Here is a 25,993-nt window from a genome sequence, read left to right as displayed (position 1 = left end):
CTTGTAGAATCTCTGATGTTTGTTAACTGTTCAGTTACAACATTTTTGCAACACCCCATAAAGAATTTGTACCACCTGGCTCCGAAGTCTTGTCTTGTCTCGGTGCTGTTTCTCCTCCCTCATTCTCTCTTCCATCCCCGTCCCACACCCCCAGGCAATTTTCTGATCACATAGAGCCTTCTCTGTTTTGGGATCCATGGCATGATTCTTTCTGGCCTCTGATGTCTGTCATGTGCTTCCCCTTCTGCCTGGAACACCCTTCTATCATTAGGATGCTCTGCTCACTTTGGTTTTTATTCCATTAGATCAACCCAGATGTTAGCTTTGATATTAAAACTCCCTAAAAGAGGGCTCCAGTGGTTCCCCCACCCATTCTTTCTCCTCTGGTACCATAGACATTCCTCTGCCTAGCAGACTGATACATATTGTGGTATGCCATATATCTGGTTTATTCTCTTTTCATTCTCCACTCTAAATGAGTCAGTTCTTGATTTGGCACACAAATTAGCCAGTCTTCATACATGGATCCCCCTGAGTACATGTACCTCCCTCATCGTAGCCTGATTGTATTATAACATAATCAAATCTAGCTTCCTTGGCGAGAACACATCTGCCTCGCTTATGGTGGTAACCTTAAAGATGCTTATCTGGCTCAATAAATACTTGCTAAATTCAAGAATGAGTAAGCGAATAAAGATGTATGGACACGATCCTTCTAACTAAGGTTTTGTTTGTTTGTTTTTTAACTTTGTCTCCTTATCTCTTTTCTCAGCCCATTACTTAACATATACTAAGCTCTCCACCTTTGTTTGGGGAATCAATATCTGCAATGACTCGTGTGGTCATTGAGTATTCCTTTGGGACATGACCCCATGCCCTGTGCTTGGAAAAGCATGCCTGTAAGTACAGTCCTGACTTGAGGCTGCATTCCTCCAGCTTTTTAAACATTTCAGCTGAGGCTCTTTTAGGTCCAAGTGGATTAGTTACCCTTGTGCTACCCTAAACCTAATACTGGTGTGTCTAGAGAGTGATGGAAACCAATGCTAAGTTTATAAAATTGTGACTGTCTGTGACAAGTAGAGAGACATAAAAAGCATGAGAGAAGAGGTGGAGCTATGAGAGAACCCTGGGGATTGCCCTTGGAAATCCTGCTGTCGTTGCTTCTGTGGATGGTCAGGGCCGGATCTTTAACATGGAGCTTTAAGCGAGACCCTTTCTCTATTCACTCCCAATCTTTCTCTGTTTCCTACTTCTCATTGTACAGCTTCTCCCTGGGGACTAAGGGGGTAGTGTCAGGTATCTCCCTTTTCAGTTGCTTCCTGATGCCCTATCTTGTGGTGAGCATTTTCCTTCTGAGGTCAGCACTAGCTTCTGTCTGAAGCCCTCTTCTTCCAACAAAGCAAGAAGTTGGGGTTTCTCTCATTCCCAGGTCCAGCTCTAATTCTTTGAATTGCATCCCTGGAGGTTTCTCTCTGCCAGAGTACTGACTAGATCATAGGAACCAATAGACTCAGAGTATGGGGGATTGACAGGAGGGCTCCAGGGAGACTGAATGCTAAGCTGCAGGGCTTACTGTAGGCTAGTGATGTTCTAGAAAGACTCAGAGAAATCGATGTGTGTCCCATAAACATAAGGAAAAGTGTGGTCCTGGCTGGACTCTTCAGAAATGGTGAGAGAGACAGCTCCATATTGTTAGAAATGCTCACCCCAAGGCTGCAAGCACCATTGGCGTAGGAGAGATGCCGAATCATGTAGGAGGCTAGCCACTAGCTACAGCTTGCTATGGTTTCTCTCCACTTTTAAGCTTCTGCAATTTCATTATAGGGTTCCAACCCTGTAATGCAGTTTAAATTTCAAAATACTGTACTTAATTAGCTGTTTTTCTAAACTCCTTCTGAAGTAAACGAGCTTCATACAGTGGTAATTAGTTTATTGGTAGAAACAATGACAAAGTCTGAAGCATGCATATTTTTGTGAATGTGGCAAGAACACAAGAAAGCCTGACTATTATTATTCCCTCACTGTTTTCCGTAACTGAGATCTTTTAGTATCCCTGTGAGGTTGTAACAATAACTTAACCTGGTTAATAAATAATGTAGAAATAAAGGACAACTAATAATATGGAATATTCAACAAATACTGGAGCCAGATTAGTCAGTCTTCGGACAAATGAGCATGAGTTTCTTATTAATTGACATTCTTACAACTGGAATGAGCCCAGAAGGCAAGATTGTATTTAAGGAAGCAATAATAGTCTTTTGTAAGTTACAATTGGTTCTTTGGCACAGCTGCTCCTGTCGGGTCACATAGCTGGGACACATGGTAGACCTGACAATGTTCTGCAATGTGTGGGGTACACTCAAGGGGTTGTGGCTTCTCTAATCAGTCAACTACAATAAGCAAAGCATGATAGGAGTGATGCAGCCACACTGGATCTTACTGTGCTCTGAAAAGTGCAGATATAGGTAGGCAGGTGGCCTGAAGATGGGACAACTGTAGGGAGACAGAAACATGGAATCGGCATTCTTTTAATCTCTGACCTGCCAAATTAGTATCTGCTTTGGCTTCTAAAGTCCACAGCAGCTGATCTTTCTCAGGCCTCAAAATGAATTCTGGACAGGAAGAAGGAAGTGACCTAGACGGAAGGGTAGTGTCCATTCCAAGTAAAAGAACCTGAGAAATTGTAGCTTCTATAAACTTATGTCTCATTGGCAAGAATTATGTCACATATCCAGTTCTTGTTAAGAAAGACCGGAAATGCAATGAATTAACTGTATCTAACTATAACAACAGCCAGGATTATTAATTCCCCAAATCAGACTTAAGTTGTGTTGCTAAGCAGGATAGATACTGGTTAGAGAACCCGCAGTGTCCGCCATGCTTGTCTCTGGCTTCAGTGAGGTAGGTGTTACTCTGTTTCTTGACCTGAAGACCTCCAGTGTGAACTCTAAGCTACGGAGGATGCCTCCATTTGAAGGACTTTATGAGGACCTTATACTGTTGCCCTTTTGCCTATTGTTATTCCCAAGATACAATTTGAAACATCTCTGGTTTCAGGCTGGGAGCCATCACTGTCCTCCTGAGGCTACTTGAGGACCATCACATTTACACTTGTATGTCTCTTGTGCCGGAAGAAAAAACTTAGTACCCTCAGTCATGTTGTGATTTCTCTCCCATACCAAGGCCCCCAACCGCAGGTAAAATCTAAGTCACTCCCTCCTGGATACATTGTTCTTGCTGTCTGTTATCACTCAACAGACAGCACAGTGATCCTGCTTAAAACAAAACAACACCTCGAGATTGGTTACAGGCCAACAGAAGGTCTTACCTTTAAATAAGAAAAGGTTTATGGCTCTGCTGACATATGTCAGGGAGTCCTGTCTGCCAGTACCCAGGAAGAACAACTAAAACCAGAATGCTCACATTTTAGAACTGTCAGAGACAAAAACTGACAGAGACAAAGAACATCCAATCTATCCTCCTGCTGCAGAGGAAAACTCCTGAGCCTGGAGAGACTGGGAGAGCCTGACTGATGCTGTGTTATGGCAGATCTCTGAGACAGAGCTAGAGGGAAGAATTGTAAACCTGGGTAGAGGGCTGTCTCTGGCTCTTGACTGGGTCTGCCTTACATTCATTATTTAAGCACCTGTGAGCATGGGGATGCTTCGATACTATAGATAATTAAGGCAAAAGCTACAGGGTGGCATATGGTGTTGTGGCTACCAGATATGATCCCCAATCTGCCATGCTTTGGTTAGTGACACTTATCTGTTCCTTAGTGTACTCACTCGCAAAGGAAAACCATGGCAACATACCTTATGTGCTTTTGGGAGGATGACATGGAGTTGATACGCAGAACTGATGCATAGAGTGGATAGAGAGGCTGGCTCTTGCAGGGCTAGTTATCCCCTACTCCAAGCAGGTTCAGGGTCCTTGAATTTTGCAGAGTTGGCCATTGTGCATCTTGAAGAAGCACGCCAAAGAGCCAGTGAGAATATCTTGGTTTAGTCTGGGTGGTTGACTGCTGTTCTTCTCATATAATGAAACGATGGCTTAGTCTGCCAGCAGGTTAGTGTGATATGAAATACGTGATTGTGGCAAGAGGTTTGCTTTTGGTTCACATCTATGAAAAGATGGTCTTTTGTGTTTGTATTTCCACCCCGAGTAGGAGCGACTACTTTGGTTTTTCTTTTTAAAGATATGATAAGCTGTACCCCATCCCAATCTTTGTAGCAGCTTATGAGAAACAATAACACTAAAGATGCATACGCATAGAATTATCATGCAAATCAACTTCTGTTTTTTTTTTTTTTGACATTAACAGACTCTTTAAATTTGGCAATCCTTTAATTCTCTAAAAAGTGTTATGGTAGTTGACCATGTTTTGAAATTGTCTTTGTCTTGTTTGATACTTGAAAGCCATGAAAAATTTCCCTCCACTTCCTCACCCTCTCCCAGGGGTCACTTCCCCCTCTCTTTTCTTTGCCCTGCTTGCCCTCTGACCTTGCCTAGCTCTGCTGTTTCCACGGACTTCTGAATCTAATTAATGTCTTAGTGGCTATATAAATGAATTATGTAGCCAGGAGGATGTTGGAAACTTTGAAGAAAGTGCATTCCTTAGAGAAAACCTGGTTCTGTTAAAAAAAAAATAATGGAATGCACATTTCCAGGTGGTAGGATATGAGTACAGTGTAAAACCTCAATCACACACTCACACTCAATAAATATTTGTTGTCTGACAACAGACAAAACCTTAGAAACATCCAATTTGACATCTGGGTAATTCTCAGCCATTGTGGAAGATGGCTGATGAGACAGATTATCCATATATGTTGCCATCCCAAACTGACTTCAGCCACCTGACTGGGATATTGGATTCCCCTCCTCCTTCCCGTTTCCAGTCAATTTACGACCCTTTGCCTGGAGTATGTTCTCAGAGGATCTATGAAATGGCCCAGGCTGCCTGTGCCCAGAATATTCTGCAAAGCTCCGGACAGCGGAAAAGTAAGGAGGAGGGGCCATAGTGAAGTTCTTAACCAGAGGATACTGTCAGGGAGCCCAAGGCAGAGATGGTCCCTATGCCCCACGTTTCCATGGAAACATAGGAGTGATGACAGCCAGCACAGCCGCACCATCTGCTCAGGACCTGGAGAATGAGGGGGAAAAAAGGAAAAAAAAGAAAGGTACCTTGGATCCCAGACTAGAGCCACTCTGAGCTACCTGTGAGGAGAGAAGGAAAGGCCTGAGGACATTGGGGCTCCTGGGTAGATTTAAAAATCTATGCTGTCCTGGAGTTTGACTTATTAACATAAGAAAGCCTGGAGGGCTCATCGGAAAACCCTAGACATAGTTTCAAATGCCCTGGAAGCCTCTAGAAAGAGAAGCTGACTGAGGTGTCTGCAGCTTCCCTGGAACAGGAAGCATGGTGTTGTGAAAAGTGATGGTAGGAGAAGGGCTAGAAGAGCTTGAGGAGCCTCCCATTATCTTCTGGGAAGGCCATTCACAGAGCTAGCTCTTTTCTAGAGGAATGGCAGGATGGTGATGATGGTGGTGTTGGTGGTGAAGAGAGAGGGCGAGAGAGAGAGAGAGAGAGAGAGAGAGAGAGAGAGAGAGAGAGAGAGAGAGAGAGAGACAGAGAGAGAGAGAGGGAGGGAGGGAGGGAGGGAGGGAGGGAGAGAGAGAGAGATTCTGTTGGTTCCCCAAAAGCTATCTCTTGAGTCCCAGCCATATCTTCAGAATAAGTCATGAACTGATAGTTTTTCTTGGTCCTTAAGCAAGAAAAACTCAAGGAGGTGCCATAGATTTACTTCTAGGTGTATACAAGAGGCTTCCGGTTCCAGGGGAGCAGAATGAGCATGAAATCCTTGCCAAGCGCATGTATGGGTACTGTGTTGAGCAGGATCTGTTTCTTACTCTGTTTGTTTTGTGGATTTAGCACAAACCAGCCAACCAACTAGCCAGCCTTGCAGGGCAGTCCTCATTTGGCAGGCCTCAGTGGCCCTCTCCTGGGGTGGTGGTTCCTTCAGCTCTCAGAAGGTCAAGATGCTTCTCCCTCAGGAGAAAAGCCCCTTGGGTCTTCAGGATGTACAAAAGCTACAGCAGCTTCTATTATTATTATTATTATTATTATTATTATTTTAAAATTTAGGCAGTCTTGCATTCCTTTACAAAACAAGAAACACAAACCAAACAAAACCCAAATAAAAGTCCTCAAACCCCAAAACAAAACAAAAATTCACCCAAACCTCAAGTCAAATGCAGTAACAACAACAAAACCTCAAGCAACCCAAAGCCCTTGACTTTTAGTTCTGGCATTCTAATTCTAGAGCACACCAGCGCCTCACTCCCTCTGTTCTTACCTTCTTTCCTTTGTCCGAAGGTTTACCTTTTGACTAGTCTCAGTGCTTGATTTGGTTCAGACACCCAATGACTGTATATTGGGAACAGTTCCATAAAATATAAAACAGTATGTTCTTCCAATAACGAGTCTCATTTTACTAGGGAAAACTATTCATTTTCAATTTATTTCCATCATAGTTTGGGCAAAAACAGTATCTACAACAACATTTTGGGTTTCTTCCAAAGCCCCCATTCTCCAAGTGGGCTCTCTATTCACAGAAACATCTACCGGAAATATAATACTAACGCATCTGTCCTCTAGTTAAAGTTCCCAAACAGAAATTACATTATTTGTGAAGAAACATTTTAAAAATATCCACAGTGATATTAGTCTAGGCTCAAATACACTTAAAAGTAAACATGGGGCCCCAGAGTTGAAATTCAAATATACATCTGTCCATTACTACATAGCTTTTTTTGGAGAGATCTTTTATGAATAAACTCCCTCCAGGCTCTAAACCCCCTTACTCTCTTGCCTTTTCTGGGGCCTATTTATCTTCGGCCACTGCGAGGAGGCTTGAATCTGTATCCAGAGCCTGCAGCACGGCATGGGATCCGCAGTAAACATGGTTCTGTTTGTTCTTCAGCGGCCTCCTTTGTATAAACAGATGTGGTGGGAAGGGAAGGGAAGCCAGATCCCTGTGAGGGGCGGAGGTCTCCTTTCTGGAGAAGACTCCCAGCTGCAGCCAGGAGCCCAAGGAACAGGACACATTTCTTGTTCAGGCCTTGGAACTTGCAGTTCTTCCAGACAGGGGCTGGTCCCCTCTCTCCTCCACCCTCCATCCCCAGCCTTTGTTCCTGGGAAGGCTGTCTCCATGTGATGTCTATAGCTCACTTTTGCCAGAGCAAACATTTCCAAGAGGGCTTATGCTAAGTAGGTATCTGTAAGGCAGATTTTCCTCCTTCTCTCCAAATACCCTGTAGACTAAGATTTTGGACTCCAGCCCTTCACACCTGTACTTTTCCCTATCTTCATATTCCCTTTGTTCTTTTTGTAGCCTTCGACTAAGGATGGGGGTGGGGGGGGTTAAAGGAGGGAAGTCGTTAGCTTGTAAAACAACAATTCCGTTTCTACAACTGATTTGATGCAGACTCTGCCTTTATTTAGCGATATTTTCACATTAGTTATGGATGTTAATAAAGGAAGAACTGTTCCAAAGTGGAGTGGGGTGGGGAGAAAAGGACTGGACCGAGAACTTTGTGGTTCAGGTTCAAATAGGAATAAACTCGAAATGACCTTTTGACTTTCTACCTGCACCCAGAACTCGGTTAATTCTCCGTCAGGTGTGGGTGAAGTCAAGAAGGGCTGCTCCTGGGTTAATTTCTATCAAAGGGGCTAAATTTTTGGCGGCCCCATACGGTGGCTCGTCTTGTCTAGAAAAGGAACAAAGGCAACACACTGGAAAGGCTTCCCTTAGGCATGCGGGGTTTGGTGTAAGCCGTGAGCTTCACTTGGTGCTGCTCTCTCCAGGAATTCTGGGGAATCCGGAACCCAAAAGCTGTAGCCAAGAGCTTGGGAGAGCCCCCCCCCCCACTCCCCTTGGGTTCCTCGTTGTAGAGCAGAAGCGCAGAGATGACTATAGACCCATTCCGCTCTACATCTACAGTCTCCACTCCTCAAAAAGTACATAATAACGAGCGAGGGGTAAACATTCTTTCAAACCAAGGGAGTAGTAATAGCAAGGGTTTGATTTTTTTTTTTTTTTACAAGCCACAGTGGCACTTTATCATCCTTCCAGCTGACAATATGCCACTCTGCAGACAGGAGAGGAGGCGGGAAGTTTGTAGTGGAAACCTAAAGGCCCTCCCAGTGTGAAATAAAAAGAAAGGAGGCTGGTTTCCAGGGACGGCCAGCTGAGAGGTAGTGGGATACCTCTTGCCCCGCCACCCCCAACCCCTGAGGCCAAACTGCAGCTGAGAGCAGGTCTTCTTGGAAGAAGCTTCCTTCCCGCTTCCTCTTTTATTTCACTTAAGTTACTGGCTCCAGATATTTGAAACGATTTGTTTTCGGCGCTGCCGTGGGCTGCACTGTTAACTCTCACCGCGCCTGGGGCGGCCAGGGCATTTCCCTTCCCAGCACCCACCCCAAGTCTGCAAAGCTGCACACCACCCGCGGCAGCGCCCCGCCGGTTCAGCTAAATTCGCGGATGCCAAGGAAGTCCTCGCAGGAGCCGGGGCGAGGGCGACAGGCTAGGGGCTGAGGCAGGCCGGCCCTGGCTCAGCAGAGCATCCCTCTGCACTCTGAGCCGCCGCCTCCTCCTCGCCGTTCCCTCCTGCTTGCCGGACGTCCCCTGCAACCCTTGGGGCTTCCGAGGGTCAGGCGAGATGGAGGGGCGCGGGTGAGGGCGAGCCGGAGGCCGGCGGCCGGGCCAAGGAGAGGGCGCGGGACCCCGAGGAGCCGCACGGGGAGCGCGGGGGAGCGCAGGGGCGCGCGGGGCGGGCGCGGCGCGGGGCTCACGACGCGCGCGCGCCTCGGCCTCGCCCGCGCACACGCGCCTCCCGGAGGAGAAAGAGGCGGGCGGACGCAGAGCACCGCGCCGGCGGCTGCAGCGGGCCGGGCCGCCGCGAGGGAGGGGCGGAGGGGCTGAGGGGCGGGCGCAGGCCCGGAGGGGGCGGCGGCGCGTCGAGCTCCCGGCTCTCAGCGAGTGTGCCTGCGCGCGAGCCGGCGAGCGGGTGAGTGCGCCGCCCGCTGCCACACGCCGGGCCGGCCGGGAGTCGGGGGCCGCGGGGGTGCCGGGCGCTGCGAGCCGGGGAAAGGTGGCGGGCGGGCGGGCCTCGGCGGCTCGGGCGCGGCCGGGATGCACCTTAGCGGGCGCCTTTCGTTGCAGCGCGCGGGCGGCCCGAGCCTCGGCGGCGGCGGCGGCGGACTCAGCAGCGGCTGCGGCGGCGGTGCTGACACCTCCCACCATGGACAGCTTCGACTTAGCCCTGCTTCAGGAATGGGACCTCGAGTCGCTGTGGTAAGTCCCAGGGCTGACCGCTCAGACAGCGGCGGCGGCCCCGCGCGCCCTCACCTGGGCCGGGACGCCGGGTGCCCGACCGCCGTGGGGGTGGGGTGGGTCGGGGGCGCCCGCCTAGCCGGCTCCTTCCAGCCTTGGCGGGCTGGATGCTCTGCCGCCTTCCCGTCAATTTGCCGGTCTCCAGTCCCGTCCCCTCCCCTCGGTGCTGCCTGCGCCAGCTCAAGGGGGCCGGTGATCTGGGTGCCAGAGGAGCGCAGCGGTGGAGGGAAAAAGAAGCGATTTTTAGAACGTGTCACTGATGCCTGAGGATGCAGCCCTCATCCCGCAGCCCCTCTGGGCTCCTTTCCTTCGGATTGTGCTCCCATCCAGCTCTCTGAGAACCCCAGGCTCACCCCCCCCCGTGACCCCCTAGAGTTGGTACCGCTGCGAAGTGCCTTGAGAGGATGCTCTCTAGACCGCTCCCTGCATGCTCCTGAGTCTTGGCGCCTGCATCCTCTGTCTGCCCTACCCTCTCCCACTCGAGATGGAAAAGTGAACACCCGAGGCAGGAGGCCAGTGTGTCTCCGCGCCCGAATTCCAGAGGCCTTGGCCCAGGGAGACTGGTTTCTCGGAGGTTCACAATTCCTTTGCACCTATTCTTCATACCTCCCCACGGCTGAACTCCTTGCCACTCCTCACCCCAGTCCCTTTTTGTCAAGCTCAAAGCTAGCAGCCTGGAATGCACTTGGGGTCCCAGTTCTTGGGATTCTCATTTTAGGGAGCTTCTATAGGTAAATCACAGGTAGATGCAATTTCATTCCAGTTGCAGTTGCCTAAAAGAAAAAAAAAATCCATTGGCTGCTTCAGCATCTCTCACAATACCCCCACCCCCTTAAATGTTTTCAACCAGCCCTATTCAGGTGGTAAAATTACTGCTTGTATATTCCTGGAGGAACTTGTGTTATGTTTAATATTTACGGGGATGAACATCTGCTGGAACAAGCATATTAACTGCTCTCTGTTCTGCCTCTGGTAATCGCTGATTGTAGAGCCGAGCGGTTTCCTTCTTTTTAATTCAGTAAAGAGTTCACATGTGTCTAAAACTGCAAGTGGTGTGCACATGAATATGCAACGCACAATTTTAAAGCTAAACTGCTTTATGATTTATGGCTCATACATCGATGGTATGTGGACATGTGGATCTTTTCAGTGATTTAGACTGGCAGTGGCTTTTATTTTCCTAAAGACAGGTGTAACAAAATAAACTAGACACAAAGCTTGCGCATTATTGAGCAGTTTCTTATAAAAGATCCGATGGTGACTACAGCTTGCTCTGCATAATGCCAGCGCCTATAAAACACACAAGGATGGGCTCTAATGTAATAAAACTTGTATATATTACACTGGCAACTTCAAAGAGCTAGTGCAGAGAGAATATGGAACATGTTATTACTCTATAAAAGTTGCTAATTACTGTGTTGCTGCTCCTGGGGTTATTCCAGCCTCTCATTTACAGATACCTATTATTTTACAGGTTTACCTTTTGAAATGTTGGTTTCTGGCACAAATTCAATAGCTTTCCAGATAACAGCTGTCTTTTAAAGATGACTTTTGCTTTTTCAAATCGAGGCAGGCTTGTAGTCAAAGGGAAGAACTTATTGTTTTGACATATTTTTATGCTGCTCATCCATTTTCTGGTCCAAATTGAACTGTATGGTGTTTATAAGTTGTATTTTGAGATTATCAGTGATGATATGTAGACCTTTGGGGATAAGGGCTCAAGCTGTGTCTTCAGTCCCTAGTAAATTACCTGGAATGCTGTCACAGAATGTCAGCTAAACTGACTTGAAATTTATACCACCTAAATTGTTATTATTTATTTGTTTTTATATCTGTTTTATTTTATTTTATTTATTATGAGTTTCTCAGTGTAGTCTTGCTTTGTAAAATGGGCTGGCTTTGAACTATGTACATCAGTTTACCTCTGTTTCATTGATGCTAGCGTTAAAGGTATATACCACTACAGCTTGAAAGCATTTTTTAAAGCTGTTGTATACACCAATATGTATATATTTTTGGTTATGAAATTACATAGGATTTCTTGATTACAGTATAGTAGAAAAGTTTGGCTTAAGAGAGTGTTTTATTTTGTGGATATAGAATTTCCATTTATAAAAGCTTATCTTCAGGTAAACTTAATGATAAACCAAAGTATCTGAGTATACATTTCAAACATGTTAGACATTTTCTTAGATATGGATCACTTTTTTTCCATGGCATTTCTAACTCAATTTTAGGATTTATTGCAGATTTTATGCTTACAGTTGACTTTTAAGCTCATGAATGATCAAAAATACCTAGTATTTCTCTCTCTCTCCTCTCCCCTCCCTTTCTCCCTCTTTCCTTTCCTCCCCCTCTTGCTTGTTTTTGAGAGAAGGTCTTGGTGTGCGAACCAGTATGGCTTCAAACTCAAGGCAGCCCTCCTGCCTCAGCCTACTGAGTTCTGAGGTAACAGGCATGTATTATTAAAGTGGTGATAGTACTCTCATTTTATAGATGAGAAAATAGGAGACTTAAACTGTTTGGTAACTATACTGAAATAAAAGAAAATGACAACAGATATATCAAAATTGATATTTACCAAACAGTATGACTTATCAATGAATGTACATTATATGTTTTAGCTCATTTATTCCTCAACAATAAACTTAGAAAGTAAGTACTGCTGTTGGTCCTTTTTTTTTTTTTTTTTTTTTTTTTGCAGATGGGAAAATTGAAGATGGGTTGGTCAGGTAGCTTTCCCGAGTTCACAGTTCAGACTTGATTAAGAATTAGCTTCAAGGCTGGCTTTGCTGATATCAGGTCTATGCCTTCCAATTGATGGAGAGTGGTAAAGGTGTATCAAAATATTAAAAGAGAAGGTCAGAACCTTAAATGATATTGATATAAAAAATCTGAAAACAGTATCGTGAGTTAGGAAATTGTACCTGTTAATTAACTTATGAAAGGAGTTACACATTTTAAATAAGGATCACTGAGCATTTTCTTTAATTATAGACCCCCCCCCAAAAAAACCTCACCTGTCTTTGAAGAGAGGAGTTGCAGATTAATAGCAAGATACTCTTATTTATAACTTTTTCTAACTGGTAGATATCACATACAGATAAAACAAATTGCATTTTTTGAGTGTGCTTCTTCTACTGGCTGCAGAATGTGTTCTCAAATGACTGTAGACAGAATGTGAAACCAAAGTATAACCAGTACCCTGGGTCTTGTCTCCTTCTACACTGTTACCCCCATTCAGAAACAACCATGCCTATTTTTCAAGGTAGGTCTTTTGAGCATGAATGATCAGATGCCTGCCTATTTCAGCTATGCCTTAAAATTGTGATGATGTCCCTAACAAACATTGTTGTTCTACTTCCCATTTCTACCCTGAAGGTCAGAGATGCGGTGAAGGGTCTCATTTTGCACTTGTCTCTGTAACTTGTGCAGAGCTGGGTCCTGAGAACTGGGGTTCAGAACCTAAGGTGAGGCAGGAGAATGCCGCCCTTGGTTCCCTTCTCCTCTCTCTGTGGTTCATTAGTTTTGAGTCTGTTGCTAGACTCGTGAGCCATCCCTCAGGATCTTTGAAGTGACGGCTATCCTTTTTAACAGGATGACTTGCTCTTGTTTACTCACTTCATGCGTCTTTTTTGGCCATCTCTAAAGTACAAGGCCTTGTGGTGGCTGCTGCAGGGGATGCAGAGTTGGGTAAAACATGGACTGTGCATAGTGCTGTCTAGTTTTAGAGCCGGACAAGAATGTAAGTGCAAAAGGAAGTTGACTGCACTAGAGAGTCAAAAATGAGAGCGTATTTGGGACTAGGGTGGGTGATCGAGGAGGCAAAGGAAGCAGCTTTTTTAATTTTTAGGTTTCTATGGAAGAGGTTGCCTTTGAACCAAGTTTTGGAAAATGAATGGGCTCTTGCAGATGGTGGAGGACAGGACATAGAGGCACAAAGGCTTGTGTGTGTGTGTGTGTGTGTGTGTGTGTGTGTGTGTGTGTGTGTATGTATGTGTCTAGAGGTACTTTTTAATGATCACAGTGAAATTACCTATACTGTGCATTTTTAAACACAGAGCCAAGTCATCATGGGATGATTTTGGTAAATGAGGAAAGTTTTCCAAAACCAATTTATATTTACTCTTCTCTAAAGAGGAACACTTTTTTGTTACTAGGGAGAAAGCTGATCAAGACTGAAATGTTACGTATTAAGGTCTTGCTTATTACCCACTTTGCCCCTTACCCCACAAACTTCACATAAGCCAGAGTCCCTATACTTCCTTTTGCACAGGCACTCGAGCCCCTCTAAATCCAAACTTTTGACATGGTAGCACATGGCTCTAGGCAGATGACTCAGCAGTGTTTATTGCTCTTCTAGGTGACCTGAGTTCAGTTCCCAGCACCCACATGAGGCAGATTACTACTACTTGTAACTCCAGCTCTAGAGGACCAGATGCTCTCTTCAGGTGGTCTCCATGGGCATTTGCAACATACATCCACACAGACACATCCATGTAAACACAAATTTTAAAAGGCAAAATAAATTGTAACAAATGGGTGGTTCCGTATTCATCAATGTGGTCAACTCAGTAAATGTTCACATAGTAGGCATTACTACTGGACAAGTACTACAGACTTTTGAATATTTTGGACTGAGATTCACAGTTGACAATCACACTTAACCCTAAAACCCAGTACTTCTGTGAACATGAGTACACATGACTGTACTAGGCGTGTCGGGATAGCATTTACCATATGCGTGATGCATTCTGGTGTCTTCTAGTCTGTTTCTTCTTTTTATAAACTTTCCCATTGGTGGGTGGAAGCCTGCAGTTTGAGATCCTTCTCTAAGGGATGCATAGGAGAGGGCCTTTTAGGAGTTTAGAGAATGGCTAGGCACATACATATCAGGGATACAAAGCAGATACTGCCCACCGGAGGGGGTAGGGGCATATCCAGTTAAGAGAGTAAGATGTGCATGAATTCGTGGTGCTGAAATGCATCCCGAGGAAGTAGAATTGCAGGAGGAGGAGATACAAGGGAAGAGAATCCACGTGGAAGGAACGGTGGGTGCAGACAGAATGAACAGAGTGCAGTGTTTATTTGAGGATACAGTTTCTAGCTAAGGCAGGGTGAGGATGCTCTGCACTCCTGTCATGCTGCTGGAGGAGGCAACAGCATCTTAACGGCTTAACGAGGCTTCCAAGGGCCAAGTGATTCTCTTGGCTTTTCATTTTCAAATCACACCTCAGAAGACAGGCTGGGGTAAGCTTCCATAAAGCCCTTTAGGGCTCCCAGGCTTCCCATGGTCAGGTGACTCCAGAAATTTCTCATCTTGGCACTTAGGTTCCTGAACCCTTTCTTCCACCATCATAAATTTTGAGGCGTCTCTCTGTGGCTTTTCTCCCCTCTTTTGGGTCAAAATGGCCCACAAGGCGGGAGGAGAGTGCCAAGCACTCCTGGAGCTGATTGGTTGAGAGCAGTAGGCTACCTTCACTTTCATTGGCTAAAAGTGAAGATATAATCTACAGTACAGGGAGGAGCCTTTCATTGGTTGAAAGAGGTTGCTCTTGTCTGAGCACGAGGGGAAAGGGCCTCAACAGATTCCAGGGTGAAATTGGTTTCTGAGACTCCTGCTTCCTAAATTGTGGGTGGCAGGAAGCAGGAAGGAGAACCGGGACCACTTTTGTTCGGTGAATGGCAGAGATTGAGAAAGTTGTGTGGGTAGGCTGGTTAGTTCAGGATGTGGAAGTTGATGAGTTCTGGCTTGGGAGACAGGGATGCACCTTGGATGTCTTTGGGTTTTAATCAAATGCCTTTTGATGACAATGAAGATGCTATTACGTCTGAGGAAATGGTTCCTTCCTGTGTTCCAGATTCTTTTGTGGAATGTAGGAGGGTTATAAAATGCTAAGAATCTATTTTGGGAGAATGTCCCTGTGAGCCAGAATGTCTAATCAATGACACTTCAGATTAGCAACTCAACAGGCCCTTCTGCTTAATGTAGGTTAAAATAATAGTCAAGTTAAGAACAACAAATCAATTTCTCAATATGAAGTACTAGATTATTTTGTGCTCAAATGGGATTTCAAAATTTGGAATAGGTTTGTCTTAATTTTTTCTTGTTGGGGGGGGGGAAAAGAAAGCCCAGGTGGCCAAATCAAGGCCATAAAAGAACATATTAATATCATTTGATATAAAATAATGTTCCCTTGTTTTATTTCAAAGCAAAAATCCATAAAACTTAGTTTCAACATTGGCTGTTCCCTTTTGTCTAGAAATGTAATTGGAGATTTTGAATTCAGCTGGCTTCAGTCTTGCTTTCAGTTTGGCTCTGGGCAGCTCAGAGTTTTTCTTTTTCTTTCTTTCCTTTTTTTTTTTTTTTTGCTTCTCCATAGTCTAAATCTTGGTTTAATCACTTCAAACAAAATGACAATGCTTATTCTGGCCTACCTCATACAGATGCAATGTGAAGTAATAAAAGCATCAGTTACTCTGTGAATGCCAAATATGATTCTTTTATACGCTTTGCTTTCTTAAAATGTCTTTTTTCGTAAACAAAGAAACTTACAGAAAGACCACATGGGCTCTGCTTCAGCTGTGTGTTGTGGCACACTTTGTTTTGTTTTGTTTTTTGGCTTGGCATTGGAACCCAGGGACGTACTTGAGTGGTGATAAGGTTTTCTATGTCGTGCATCATAGTCCAACAGGTATAAATATGGTTGCACTTGCAACTTTTTAAGACATATGAACCATTACATAATCTCTGATATTTTACTCAGAATGTATTGTATTACTAACCATTACATCAAATGACTTCATTTGGCACTGTGGGTCTCAGCACATTATGTCAGGCTCATCATAATTTAGGTTCACCAGAAAGAAAATACACAGTCACGCCACGCTCTGAGGATACCAGACAACCTAAGAAGTGAAATGAGCTTTAATCTAAAACCACTCACACATAGGATGTGCTAGGGGGCCTTGGGTGTCTGAAGGTGGTACACTGAATGGGTGGGTGGGTGGGGGCTTATTCTGGATTGGCTATGGGCAGGAGTACTGTGTGAGCATTTATCAGTGATGTGGCTGGTCCTGTGTTAAAACATAGTGATTGCCTGGCATTGCAGAAAGATATTCCTGGATAAGTGGATCAGCAATTGTGGGCTATCCCTGAGACTCTGTGCTGGTTAGTTTTTCTTAGCTTGACATAAACTAGAATTACTTGGAGGCAGGAACCTCAGTCTGGGGAAATGCTTTCTTTGGATTGGCCTGTAGGCATATCTGTGTAACATTTTCTTGGCTAATGATTGATGTCTGTTTGGGGCATGTGTATAGATTGTATAAGAGAGCAAGCTGAGCAAGCCAGTAAGTAGTGTTCCTCCATAATCTCTGCTTCAGTTCTTGCTTCCGTGTTCCTGTCTCCAGGTTCCTGCCTTAGCTTCCCTTCATGATGGGCTGTACCCTGTAAGCCAAATAAACCCTTTCCTCGCCAAGTTGCATTTGGTCATGGGAAACTAGGACAGACTCCTTCCTTCCAGCTGCTAACGTCTGAGCCCATTCCCATTATTGGGATGCTGGAATCAAAGCGTGCAGATGGCATTAATTGTATTCACTTGGGTATTTCCTCCACTGCAGTTCCTCTACTCACATGTGGAGAAAGTCAGGGAGGGGACTTAAACTTCTTCATATAATTTCTCCCCAGGAGGCTCATTGTTAGCGGAGGTAAACAAAAATGACTCTAATTTGGAGACCACACTAACGTTTCAACTCACAGTTATGCGCTTACCTTGATACTGAAAATAATTTTATTTTTGCTTTTTTTATGGGCAGGAAATTAGTTTTCAGAAACCCCCTGGGGGTTGTAATGTGAGCCTGTTAGTCTTAGTTAAATTTTTCTTGTCATACCTGTGCTGTTTACTTCAGTTATGAAGTGACAGAACAAATTTTCTGTCAGTGTTCATTGAAATGTTAATTAGCTCCCTGACAGTTAGACAGAAAAAACGCTTTTCTGTAGTAGATCAGCTCTAATTCTGGGAAATAATCTGTTTTTGTTTTCAAATTGGGAAAATACATTTTTTTTTTCTGTAGAAGGTGTCCAGAGGAATTGAAGATCAAGGCTATAGAGAGCTGTTTTAAGAGGAGAGGTCAGCATACGCAGTGACATCCAGGGAATGCCTCTGAACTTTAATGGGTATCCAGATACTCCAGGAATCTTGTTAAAATACAGATTTTAATTTCACAGAACCAAGGTGGGGCTGTGGGCTTATATTTCTGATGAGCTCTTGGGTAATGATGCTTTGTCATAGAACAGACATTGGCTTGCAAGGACTGAAAGCATTGCCTTTGAAAAGACTTCATATTTTCTTTCCGGTTTGGGGGAGACTTGTCTAGTAACATCACCACTTCCTGAATGCTGGCAGGTCAGTTAGAGGCAGCATTTATTTTATTGCTGTGCCTTTTAAAAATACAATTCTGATGAGTGAGGGGGTGGTAATTTGTGTCCTAGTGGGGATAGAGTGCGAATAAACATAAAAACCTGAGCAAACACAGTTTATAATGAATAGGCTAATCACATTTGATAGCCCTTTAGTACTTGTCATCTCTCTTATATCAGCTACTGCTGCTGCTTCTGAAGGGCGCACCGAGTAGTGAGACCATCCTAAGACCCTTTGGATGTGTGGGGACTCTAATGGAGACTCCTGTAGGTGCCCAGGATGGAGACCAGATGTCCCCATTCCTTTTTCATCCATTCTGCCTCTGGGAGGAAAAGGGTGGAGGTAGATGTTTAGGGAATTGTAACAGTTTACAGCATCATTGCCCTACCTGATGGCCATAATCCTAAATTACAGCTTTCCCGGTGTCCTACAAGAAACCTCAACTCAAGCTCCATGGGAACTTAGGGTGGGTTTTGGATTCCTCAGTCAGGGACTTTCTGTAGCAATGCGGCTTGATATGCTCCCCTCTGCCATTACCAGAGAACCATGCAACAGTTACGTGGGGAAACTTCGCTGCAGTTTCCCTGTTTAACACAGCCTTGTTTCAGTAGAAACATGGGGGGGGGGGAGGGCTAATGAGATACAACATAGCTAACTTTGCATATTCTGTGAGATCTGTGGGAAAGTCATTGGCTTAATTTTATTAATGTAGGTGTGCTCAGACATGTGAACACACATTTGCCCCCACACACTTCCATTCTCTGACTAAGATAGGATTTAAACAACTTATGTTTGAAATTTGGAAAAGAAAAAAATGACTTCAGGAATGGTGGGGCAAATTTGAATCTGTGGCCTTAGGGCTTGCAAATTGGTGAAGGTAGTGCTTTCAAAAGTATTTAGTGTTATTGGAGCTACAGATATTAGTTGTGTTCTTTGTGTGAGTGATATTTATTACCTTGTACTCCACAAACCGTTGTGGTAACTGACTAATTTTGCGTAACCATATCTTGAGCATGCAGCATTATTTTCTTCTAATTTACCTTGTTTTATGTTGTGAAGAGGAACAAGGAACTGTTGTATATAAACTGGGTACCTGTTAAGGTGAACAAGTATGTAATTATTGATTTGACCTGTATTTGTGTCATTGAATTAATGCATTCACTTTCAAGTTGTAGAAACAGTATTATCTGGCTATCAATATGTAATACGGACGATGGGGTAGTTAGTTGGTCATATAGACAATCCCCAAATATAAATAAATAAAGAACATTTTTAGACTCAGAGCCCTGTTCTTTTGGGTCAAGAGATCATGAAGAAGAAAAATAAGGTGGCAGTACATAGGCTGTTGGCTCAGAAGTCTGGATTTGGCTGTGAGAACAGGGCTTAACTTGCTTGTCTTCCCAATACCATAGCCCATGGGGTGGAAGCTGCCTTTGTCCAATGGATGAAAGCTGCTTGTGTCATTTCGTGGAATTTTGGATGTGTAAAGTGTGGGTGGAGCTTGCGGACTTGAACTCAGCCTGAGAAACAGGCATCTCCAAAGTGCCAACTCTGTGGTTACCTACAGAGAGGCTCTGTGTCCTGAATCCAGTGGATAGACAGACCTTGCTAGACTTTCTTTGTCTCCCCAGGATGCTGAGACTTTGATCCTTTTACTTTCTGAAATGCCCCTCTTCTGCCCTGCTGGGAGGTAGAAACAAGGACTCCAGTGAAGGGAAGACTTGCCATTGCAGACCCTCACAGAATCTGAGAGCCGTCTGTCGTCTGGGAAGTGAACTACACCATTCATTGAAATGCGACCACTGCGTCGTTCAGCCAGCCCGAATTCCTTCTCCCTGGGGTTAATAGTTCATGTCTGTAAACTGGTCATAGCCCTGGCCCTGTGACCTGGGATGTAGCCTGTGGCCCATCTGTGTTGCCCGGATCCAGGTTACAATGGTACAGCTCAAGTTAATAGGACTACGTAGGGTAGTCCAGTTCCGAGCTGCTTGTAGAGCCTGACAAGTCCTTCCCAGAATTCATGGCCATGACCCATGACGCCAGGTCATCTTGTGGCGTAAGGACTGTCTATCTGTTCGTTCCCTTAGAGATAGTTCCTCCTCCAGAGCATGGTAGAGGTTTTACTTAGGTGACATCTTTCCATTCTTTAAAATAAGTAGAATTTCCTTTGGTATGAGCAGAATACCTTTTTCTTTCTCTGGGAAAGCTGGTGGATTTTATTTACTACCTAGCTACTACCTTCCCTTGATTTAAAACTCTAATGTGGAGTAACAAGTTCCAAGTGCAGATAGGAAATATTTGGAGAGGCAGTTGGTTGGGTTTAGGGGACAGGTGAATAAGAACAATGTATAAAGACACATGTATGAAGAGGCCATGATGAAACCTACTACTTTGTATTCTAACTTAAAGGGGGGGTTAAATTATAGTATGGAAGGAAATCTAGCATTTTACTTTCTAATATTTAGATAGGTAATTAGTTACATAATTAATTTATATTCTTTTCCTTGCTTGTATCCCTCAGCAAGAAGAAAGCAATATTTTAGAAGCTTAAAATGTTATACACAGAGATGCAGCACAGTCTGTTAATAGTCGAGGGGACTCTCAGCTGTTCTTGGTAACATTGTTTCTCTAGATCTGTATGTTTCCGGGTTGAGATGAGCCGCCACTGGTAGAGAAGTGAGAATAGACCCTATTTGTGAGAATGGACCTCATTTCTGGTCCATGATGTGTTTTACACCCGTTCAGATACTTATTAGTATAGTTTTTACCTGCCTGATGCCTTGGGATGTTCATAAGGTGGTACTATTTAGGGAAGATTTCATGGAATGAGTGACAAATGATGGATCTTAAAGGATGAATGAGAGAAGAGGAATGTAGTAGATACTGTGATGTCAGCAGAGGCAGAGGGGAGCAGCAGGCAGAACTGTGCATGGTGAAGGTGAGTTAGATTTCGCAGCTAGGGAAGGAATAGCAGGTGAGGAATCTGGGAAATGAAGTGAGGACAAGCTCCAGAAGGACCCTGCATGTCATCCTAAGGAGCTGGGACATTTTCTCATAGATGGTCAGCCATGGAGGTCAGTGAGCAAGTGAATACGTTGGGTACTATTTGCATGGTAGTATTTCTAGACGGCATTGTACATGGGGTCATTCTGGAGAGTCCGGGGGTCAGCATGGAGGACAGGAAAGAAGGAGAGTGCAGAGAAGCATGCAGATGCATTGTCAGGCCCTGAGGGTGGACTGGGTAGGCAAGATCGTGGACCAGAGGCGTTGTTTGGGGAGATGCAGCTTGTGTGATCAGATGGAGGGTGTAGGAGGAGAACACCCGAGCAGGAAAGGTGAAATGCTGTGATCTAACCCGGTTGTGTTTAAGGGCGCATGGCCTGTGAAGTTAGAGTGGCTTATGGGACCGTTGCCATAAGATACTGACAATGCAGGAAGAAGGTGGGGTAGATTTGGGCATTCCCAGCATGTGGGTCCTGGGGAAAATGACAAGGTTGCCGAGGAAGAGTGAGCCAGGCATGAGGAGCAGGCCTGGGATGTTTGGGGCAGGGAGAGGGGAGCAGTGTAGAAAGCAGGAGGGTTGAGGAAGCTGGAGAACTAAGAGGCCTAGACACTTGGGTCCAGGGCCAAATGCTCTTGTCCATTTGTCTGTTGTGACAAGGTGATATGATGGCTCGTGAGGGGCCAGTGGGGTGAAAAAGCGATTGGATGTGGTGAGGTGGAGCTGGGGAGCTCTCATTTTTGAGGGAAAGGGGAAACACCCCTAGAGGTAGTGCGCTAAGGAGGATGGAGGGGCTGTACCCAAGGTACAGGAGTGCACCCCTCAGCAGCAAAGGTACAGGAGTGCACCCCTCAGCAGTGAAGGATCCCCTCTTCTTCCTCCCCTCTTTTTTTTGATCTCTCTCTTTGCTTCCTCTCTCTCCTTCAACGAAAGGGAGCTTCTAAAAGCAGTCACAGGGCTGTGTATGGTGAAATACTGTGAAAGGTAACGGATAGGTGTTTCATAGTTATTATTAGTGAGTTAATGAAAGAAATCTGCATAAGCCACTAGCATGAATCTCTGTCATGCGTTCCGTAATTTAATTAGAGTGTTTTGAAAGTGATTTTGATTCAGAAGTAATTGGGTAAGGCTAAGCTGCCAGAAAAAAAAAGTGAACTTGTCTAATTGTGGAGAATTTAAAATGGCTTTTTAAGAATTATTTTCATACTTAAAAGACTGGCATGCAGCCGGGCGGTGGTGGTACATGCCTTTAATACCAGCATTTGGGAGGCAGAGGCAGGCAGATCTCTGTGAGTTCGAGGCCAGTCTGGTCTATCGAGTGAGTTCCAGGACAGCCAGGACTGTTTCACAGAGAAATCCTGTCTTGAAAAACTAATAAAACAAAACAACAAAGACAAAAGGACTGGTATCCAGGAGGATGTTGTAGTACTGCTGACACTTAGTGACAGAATGCCAGCTGGCCTCTGAGTGGTTCTGAGTCTCTTATTGAGATGGAAGGGCCATGAGCCTTCAAATGTATCATGTTATTTTCTAGTCTTCCTAATATGTGGAATGAGTTCTACTCTCCCTTGTTTTGTAGAGAAACAAAGGAACATAGCACATTACACAAAACCCACGGTTAGGTGTTGGAGCTGGCATGTCCACTCGGGAAGTGTATATACATAGCCACTATCCTATAAAAAGCTCCACTTATTGACAGTCATTGAGCGGTCTCATCAGCTGGAAAGTATTTGTTAGATTTATACATGTGTATGTCAAACATCTATTTTATATCTATCCAGCGTATACACACAAGTCTCCAACAGGCACCGGGGAGTTGATGTGTAAGAAGCATCTTGAGATTTATTGCGAATGTTAAAACTCTGAATAATGTAGTAGCTATCCTGGGTCCAAATATTGTGGGCTGGTGAAATTCTAATAAACAGGAATCCCTGTGCAAGAATTGTCTGTAGGTCATTATCATTTTGGGTTCCATTTCTTTACCCATATTTACCATGTGTAAAACACACTGTCTATATATTTTCCCTTAATTATTTGTATGCCCATAAAATCACTAATTTGACAAGTTTTATGGTTGAAGAAAATGGCAACAACTGTTTGCCACAGCTGGTCACATCTATTGTAATACCTAAATGTAACTCTATTAATAACACCGATGATGGTGCAGCAATAAAACAATCAGCACAACCTCAGGAAAGCCACTTGAAACCTGTGTCAGGTGTTTGTGAATGCGGCCTGTCTTGTAGCAGCTTCTTATAAAGTTAGGCTGTCCTTTCACTGTAGGGTGATCCTATACAAACGTGCCGCTTTGGCAACACCAAAGAGTAAGCGGGCTTAATTTGTGTCATGAGATGGTTTGGTAAAGTGAAATTAATAGATTCTTGGCATAATGGACTGTGACGAATTGAAACAGATGTCAGAAATAACCATACATGCTTTCTTTAAAGATCTTTGAGAACAAAACAAATTAAATTTTAAGGAAGATTTAAAAAAATCCACTTGGCAGGCAGAATTCCAGAGAGGCACCATTTGGTAATTGGAAAGGCATGGACTTGAGAGCCAACCTGTAGGAGTTCAGATTCTGACAAGGCCCCGTATTAGCTATGTTTGTCTTTAGTCACCTCACCTCTGGGAGCCTCAGTTTCCTTGCCTATCTGCGGAAGCAATGCTGCTACTGACCTGCCAAAAGGTTATATGAGATGTATTAGTAGCGTGACACACAGTAGGTCTTCCAGATAGCAAGCTTTAATTTTTCTAGTTGGACTAATGGCTCCATCTGTTTTGTTGATTAAACAACATTTAAAGGTGCTCTGTGAGGTCATTAAGTGTTTATTTTTTTTTTTTTTAGCTGATTTTCCCCTAAACTTGGGCCAACAGGATCTTCCATTGAGAGTAGTGTTTTCTTAGGCTTCTCAGTCAGGTGGTATTTGCAGCAAGAAACATCCACAGATGTCAGTGGCTAAGCTATAGTTCTATCCTACCGCAGTTACAGATCAGATTGGCTACTGGCTCCTGCCTTTTCTTTCTGGGCCACACTGGCAGGTGTACCTTCATTTGGAGCATGCCATCCTGTTGGTAGAAGGGGGATGTGACACATGACATGCTGCTCCTATTCCATTAGCCTAATAAGTCCTACAGACAAGCCTCACCCAGCAGGGTAGATTGAAAAATACTTCCTTCTCCCAACCTAGCAGTGGTCAGATGGCCCCAGCCAGCATGATGTCCTCTTAGGGACAGAGACATGGCAAGTGATAGTATGGTGTCCGGAGCCATTCATCAGCACTTCCCATTATTATTAATTAGCTTGTTTAAGTTAAATTGCAACACATTTCAAAAGAACATAGAGAGTACTCATGCGGTGTGTTCTTCTATATTATAAAATATCTTTATATTTTGGTTTGTGCTTCTGTTTTTACTGATGCTTGTCACATCTTTGAATACCCGTGGTAAGAACGGGGATTGATTGAAACACACTTGCTTACATGCACACACACACACACACACAGTAACAACAACAAAACCCAGGTGAAGCGTTTTATCCAAACAGACAAGGTTTTCTTGAGAAAAGCTGGAATATTAGGGGGATTGTTTTATTTAGAAGTAGGCAGTTATTTAGTATTTCATACTGAGCCAATTTGCTTCCACCTTGTAAAACTTAATACTGCATATTCAATTATGTCCTGATTGCTAAATTAATAAGCTAGTTTTTCATGTCATAGGAAAACTAAAATTAATTTATAAGTGAAGAGTCAAATAAATATATTAGCTGGGAGGCAATCAGTTGCATTATAGAAAATAATGTTTATTGCTTCTTTTAACTTGACCTGTTAAGTTTGATCTTTGAAAATCTTTAAGTAGCAAAAGAAGCTATGTGAGCCAACAAATAAGCAGAGAATAACTGGCCCCCGATGTGTTGAGTGAGTGAGAGAGCGTTCCTATGGCCTTCAGGTGGAGGAGATGAAGGAGTCCCTGGGATTTAGTGTGGGCTGAGCCTGTGTTTACCTTTGCTGCACTTTCTGAAGTTCCAAGTCCCCAGAAAATAAGTAAATGCAATGCTTTTCTGAAAAGGGCAATTTTCCATTTCCTGTAAGTCTTGTTTTATTACTTAGAAATATTCTCCGTGCTGTTGGAATAATATCATTAAGCTTGGAGCAGGAAGCGAACACAACAGCACTGTGAAACATTTAAATGGTATTTAAACTCTGTGAGACTGGGGTAAGGTAAAAAAAAAATAAAATAAATAATTACAAATGGAGTTATTGCTTTCTAATCTGTGTGAGCATTGAGATATAATATTTTGAACCGACTGCCATTGCTGTACAGTACTTGGAAGAAAACCCCATAGAGTCGAAACTTGAACAGATTAGCTGTTCTCTAATGGGCCCAGAAGACCTTTTGCTGCTTCAAAATAATTTCTAATTCTCATTGCTTTAACTTCTTTGGCTATAAAAACACGAAGTTCTTTTCTTCCACATTTCCAGAACTCTGTGTCTGCCAGGAATTACTTCTTCTAAGTAATAAAACATTTGAAAAAATAAGTAAGTTCTGAATGGTATGTTTCTATATTACAGGTCATGATTAATGAAATTGAAAGAACCATTGTTTCAGGTGCTTTTGTATCACAGGTCACCAAATGTTTCCTGTTTATTGTAATAGGCTTATATACAGAGTCTTGTTTAATAAGATTGTAGGATATACCAGTGTGTGTATTATTTGGGATTTAAGATCCCTAATGGTGTGTGTATTTTTTAGGATCTCCTATGTTCATGGTTGTATGAATGTGCAAATAGAGCCATTTTGCTTTTGCATTTTTAATCTAATTGCTTTTTTTGGTACTCAGTTGACCAGGCTGGGACCTCCAATAGAATGTCAAATAAATAGTGATTAGCATAGATAGCCTGAGTTTTCTTCTGATATTGGGGGCTGGGAGACTTTCAATTGTTTAGGATTATAATATTATCTATAGGCTTTTTATAAATGCCTTGAATCAGGTTAGAGTTCCCTTCTGTTTCATTGCTGTGCTGGGGTGATTTTGTTAAAGACATTTTTTCAGATTCTATTGAGATGATCTTGTGGATTTTCCTTTATTCTATTAATATGGTTTAAGCCAGTAAACTGACAGTCATCTGTTGAACCAACCTTGCATTCCTATAACATCTCACTTGACTATAGTA

General features: G+C 43.8%; 1 protein-coding gene across 3 annotated transcripts in view; it reads left to right on the top strand.

Annotated features, from left to right (window-relative positions):
• Positions 1–9,001: 9,001 nt before the first annotated feature.
• Positions 9,002–25,993, top strand: part of Aff3 (AF4/FMR2 family member 3) — a 471,135-nt gene continuing 454,143 nt past the window's right edge. For all 3 annotated transcript variants that reach the window (XM_040729442.1, XM_040729441.1, XM_040729440.1), the window contains exons 1-2: positions 9,002–9,072; positions 9,228–9,359. In XM_040729442.1, coding sequence (XP_040585376.1) covers positions 9,307–9,359 — 53 coding nt within the window. In that variant the 5' untranslated portion in view covers positions 9,002–9,072; positions 9,228–9,306. The remainder of the gene's footprint in view (positions 9,073–9,227; positions 9,360–25,993) is intronic.

Source organism: Mesocricetus auratus, unplaced genomic scaffold (genome assembly GCF_017639785.1).
Source record: "Mesocricetus auratus isolate SY011 unplaced genomic scaffold, BCM_Maur_2.0 Super-Scaffold_100021, whole genome shotgun sequence".
In the NCBI taxonomy this organism is placed as follows: Eukaryota; Metazoa; Chordata; class Mammalia; order Rodentia; family Cricetidae; genus Mesocricetus; species Mesocricetus auratus.
This window is presented reverse-complemented; position numbering and strand designations above follow the sequence as displayed.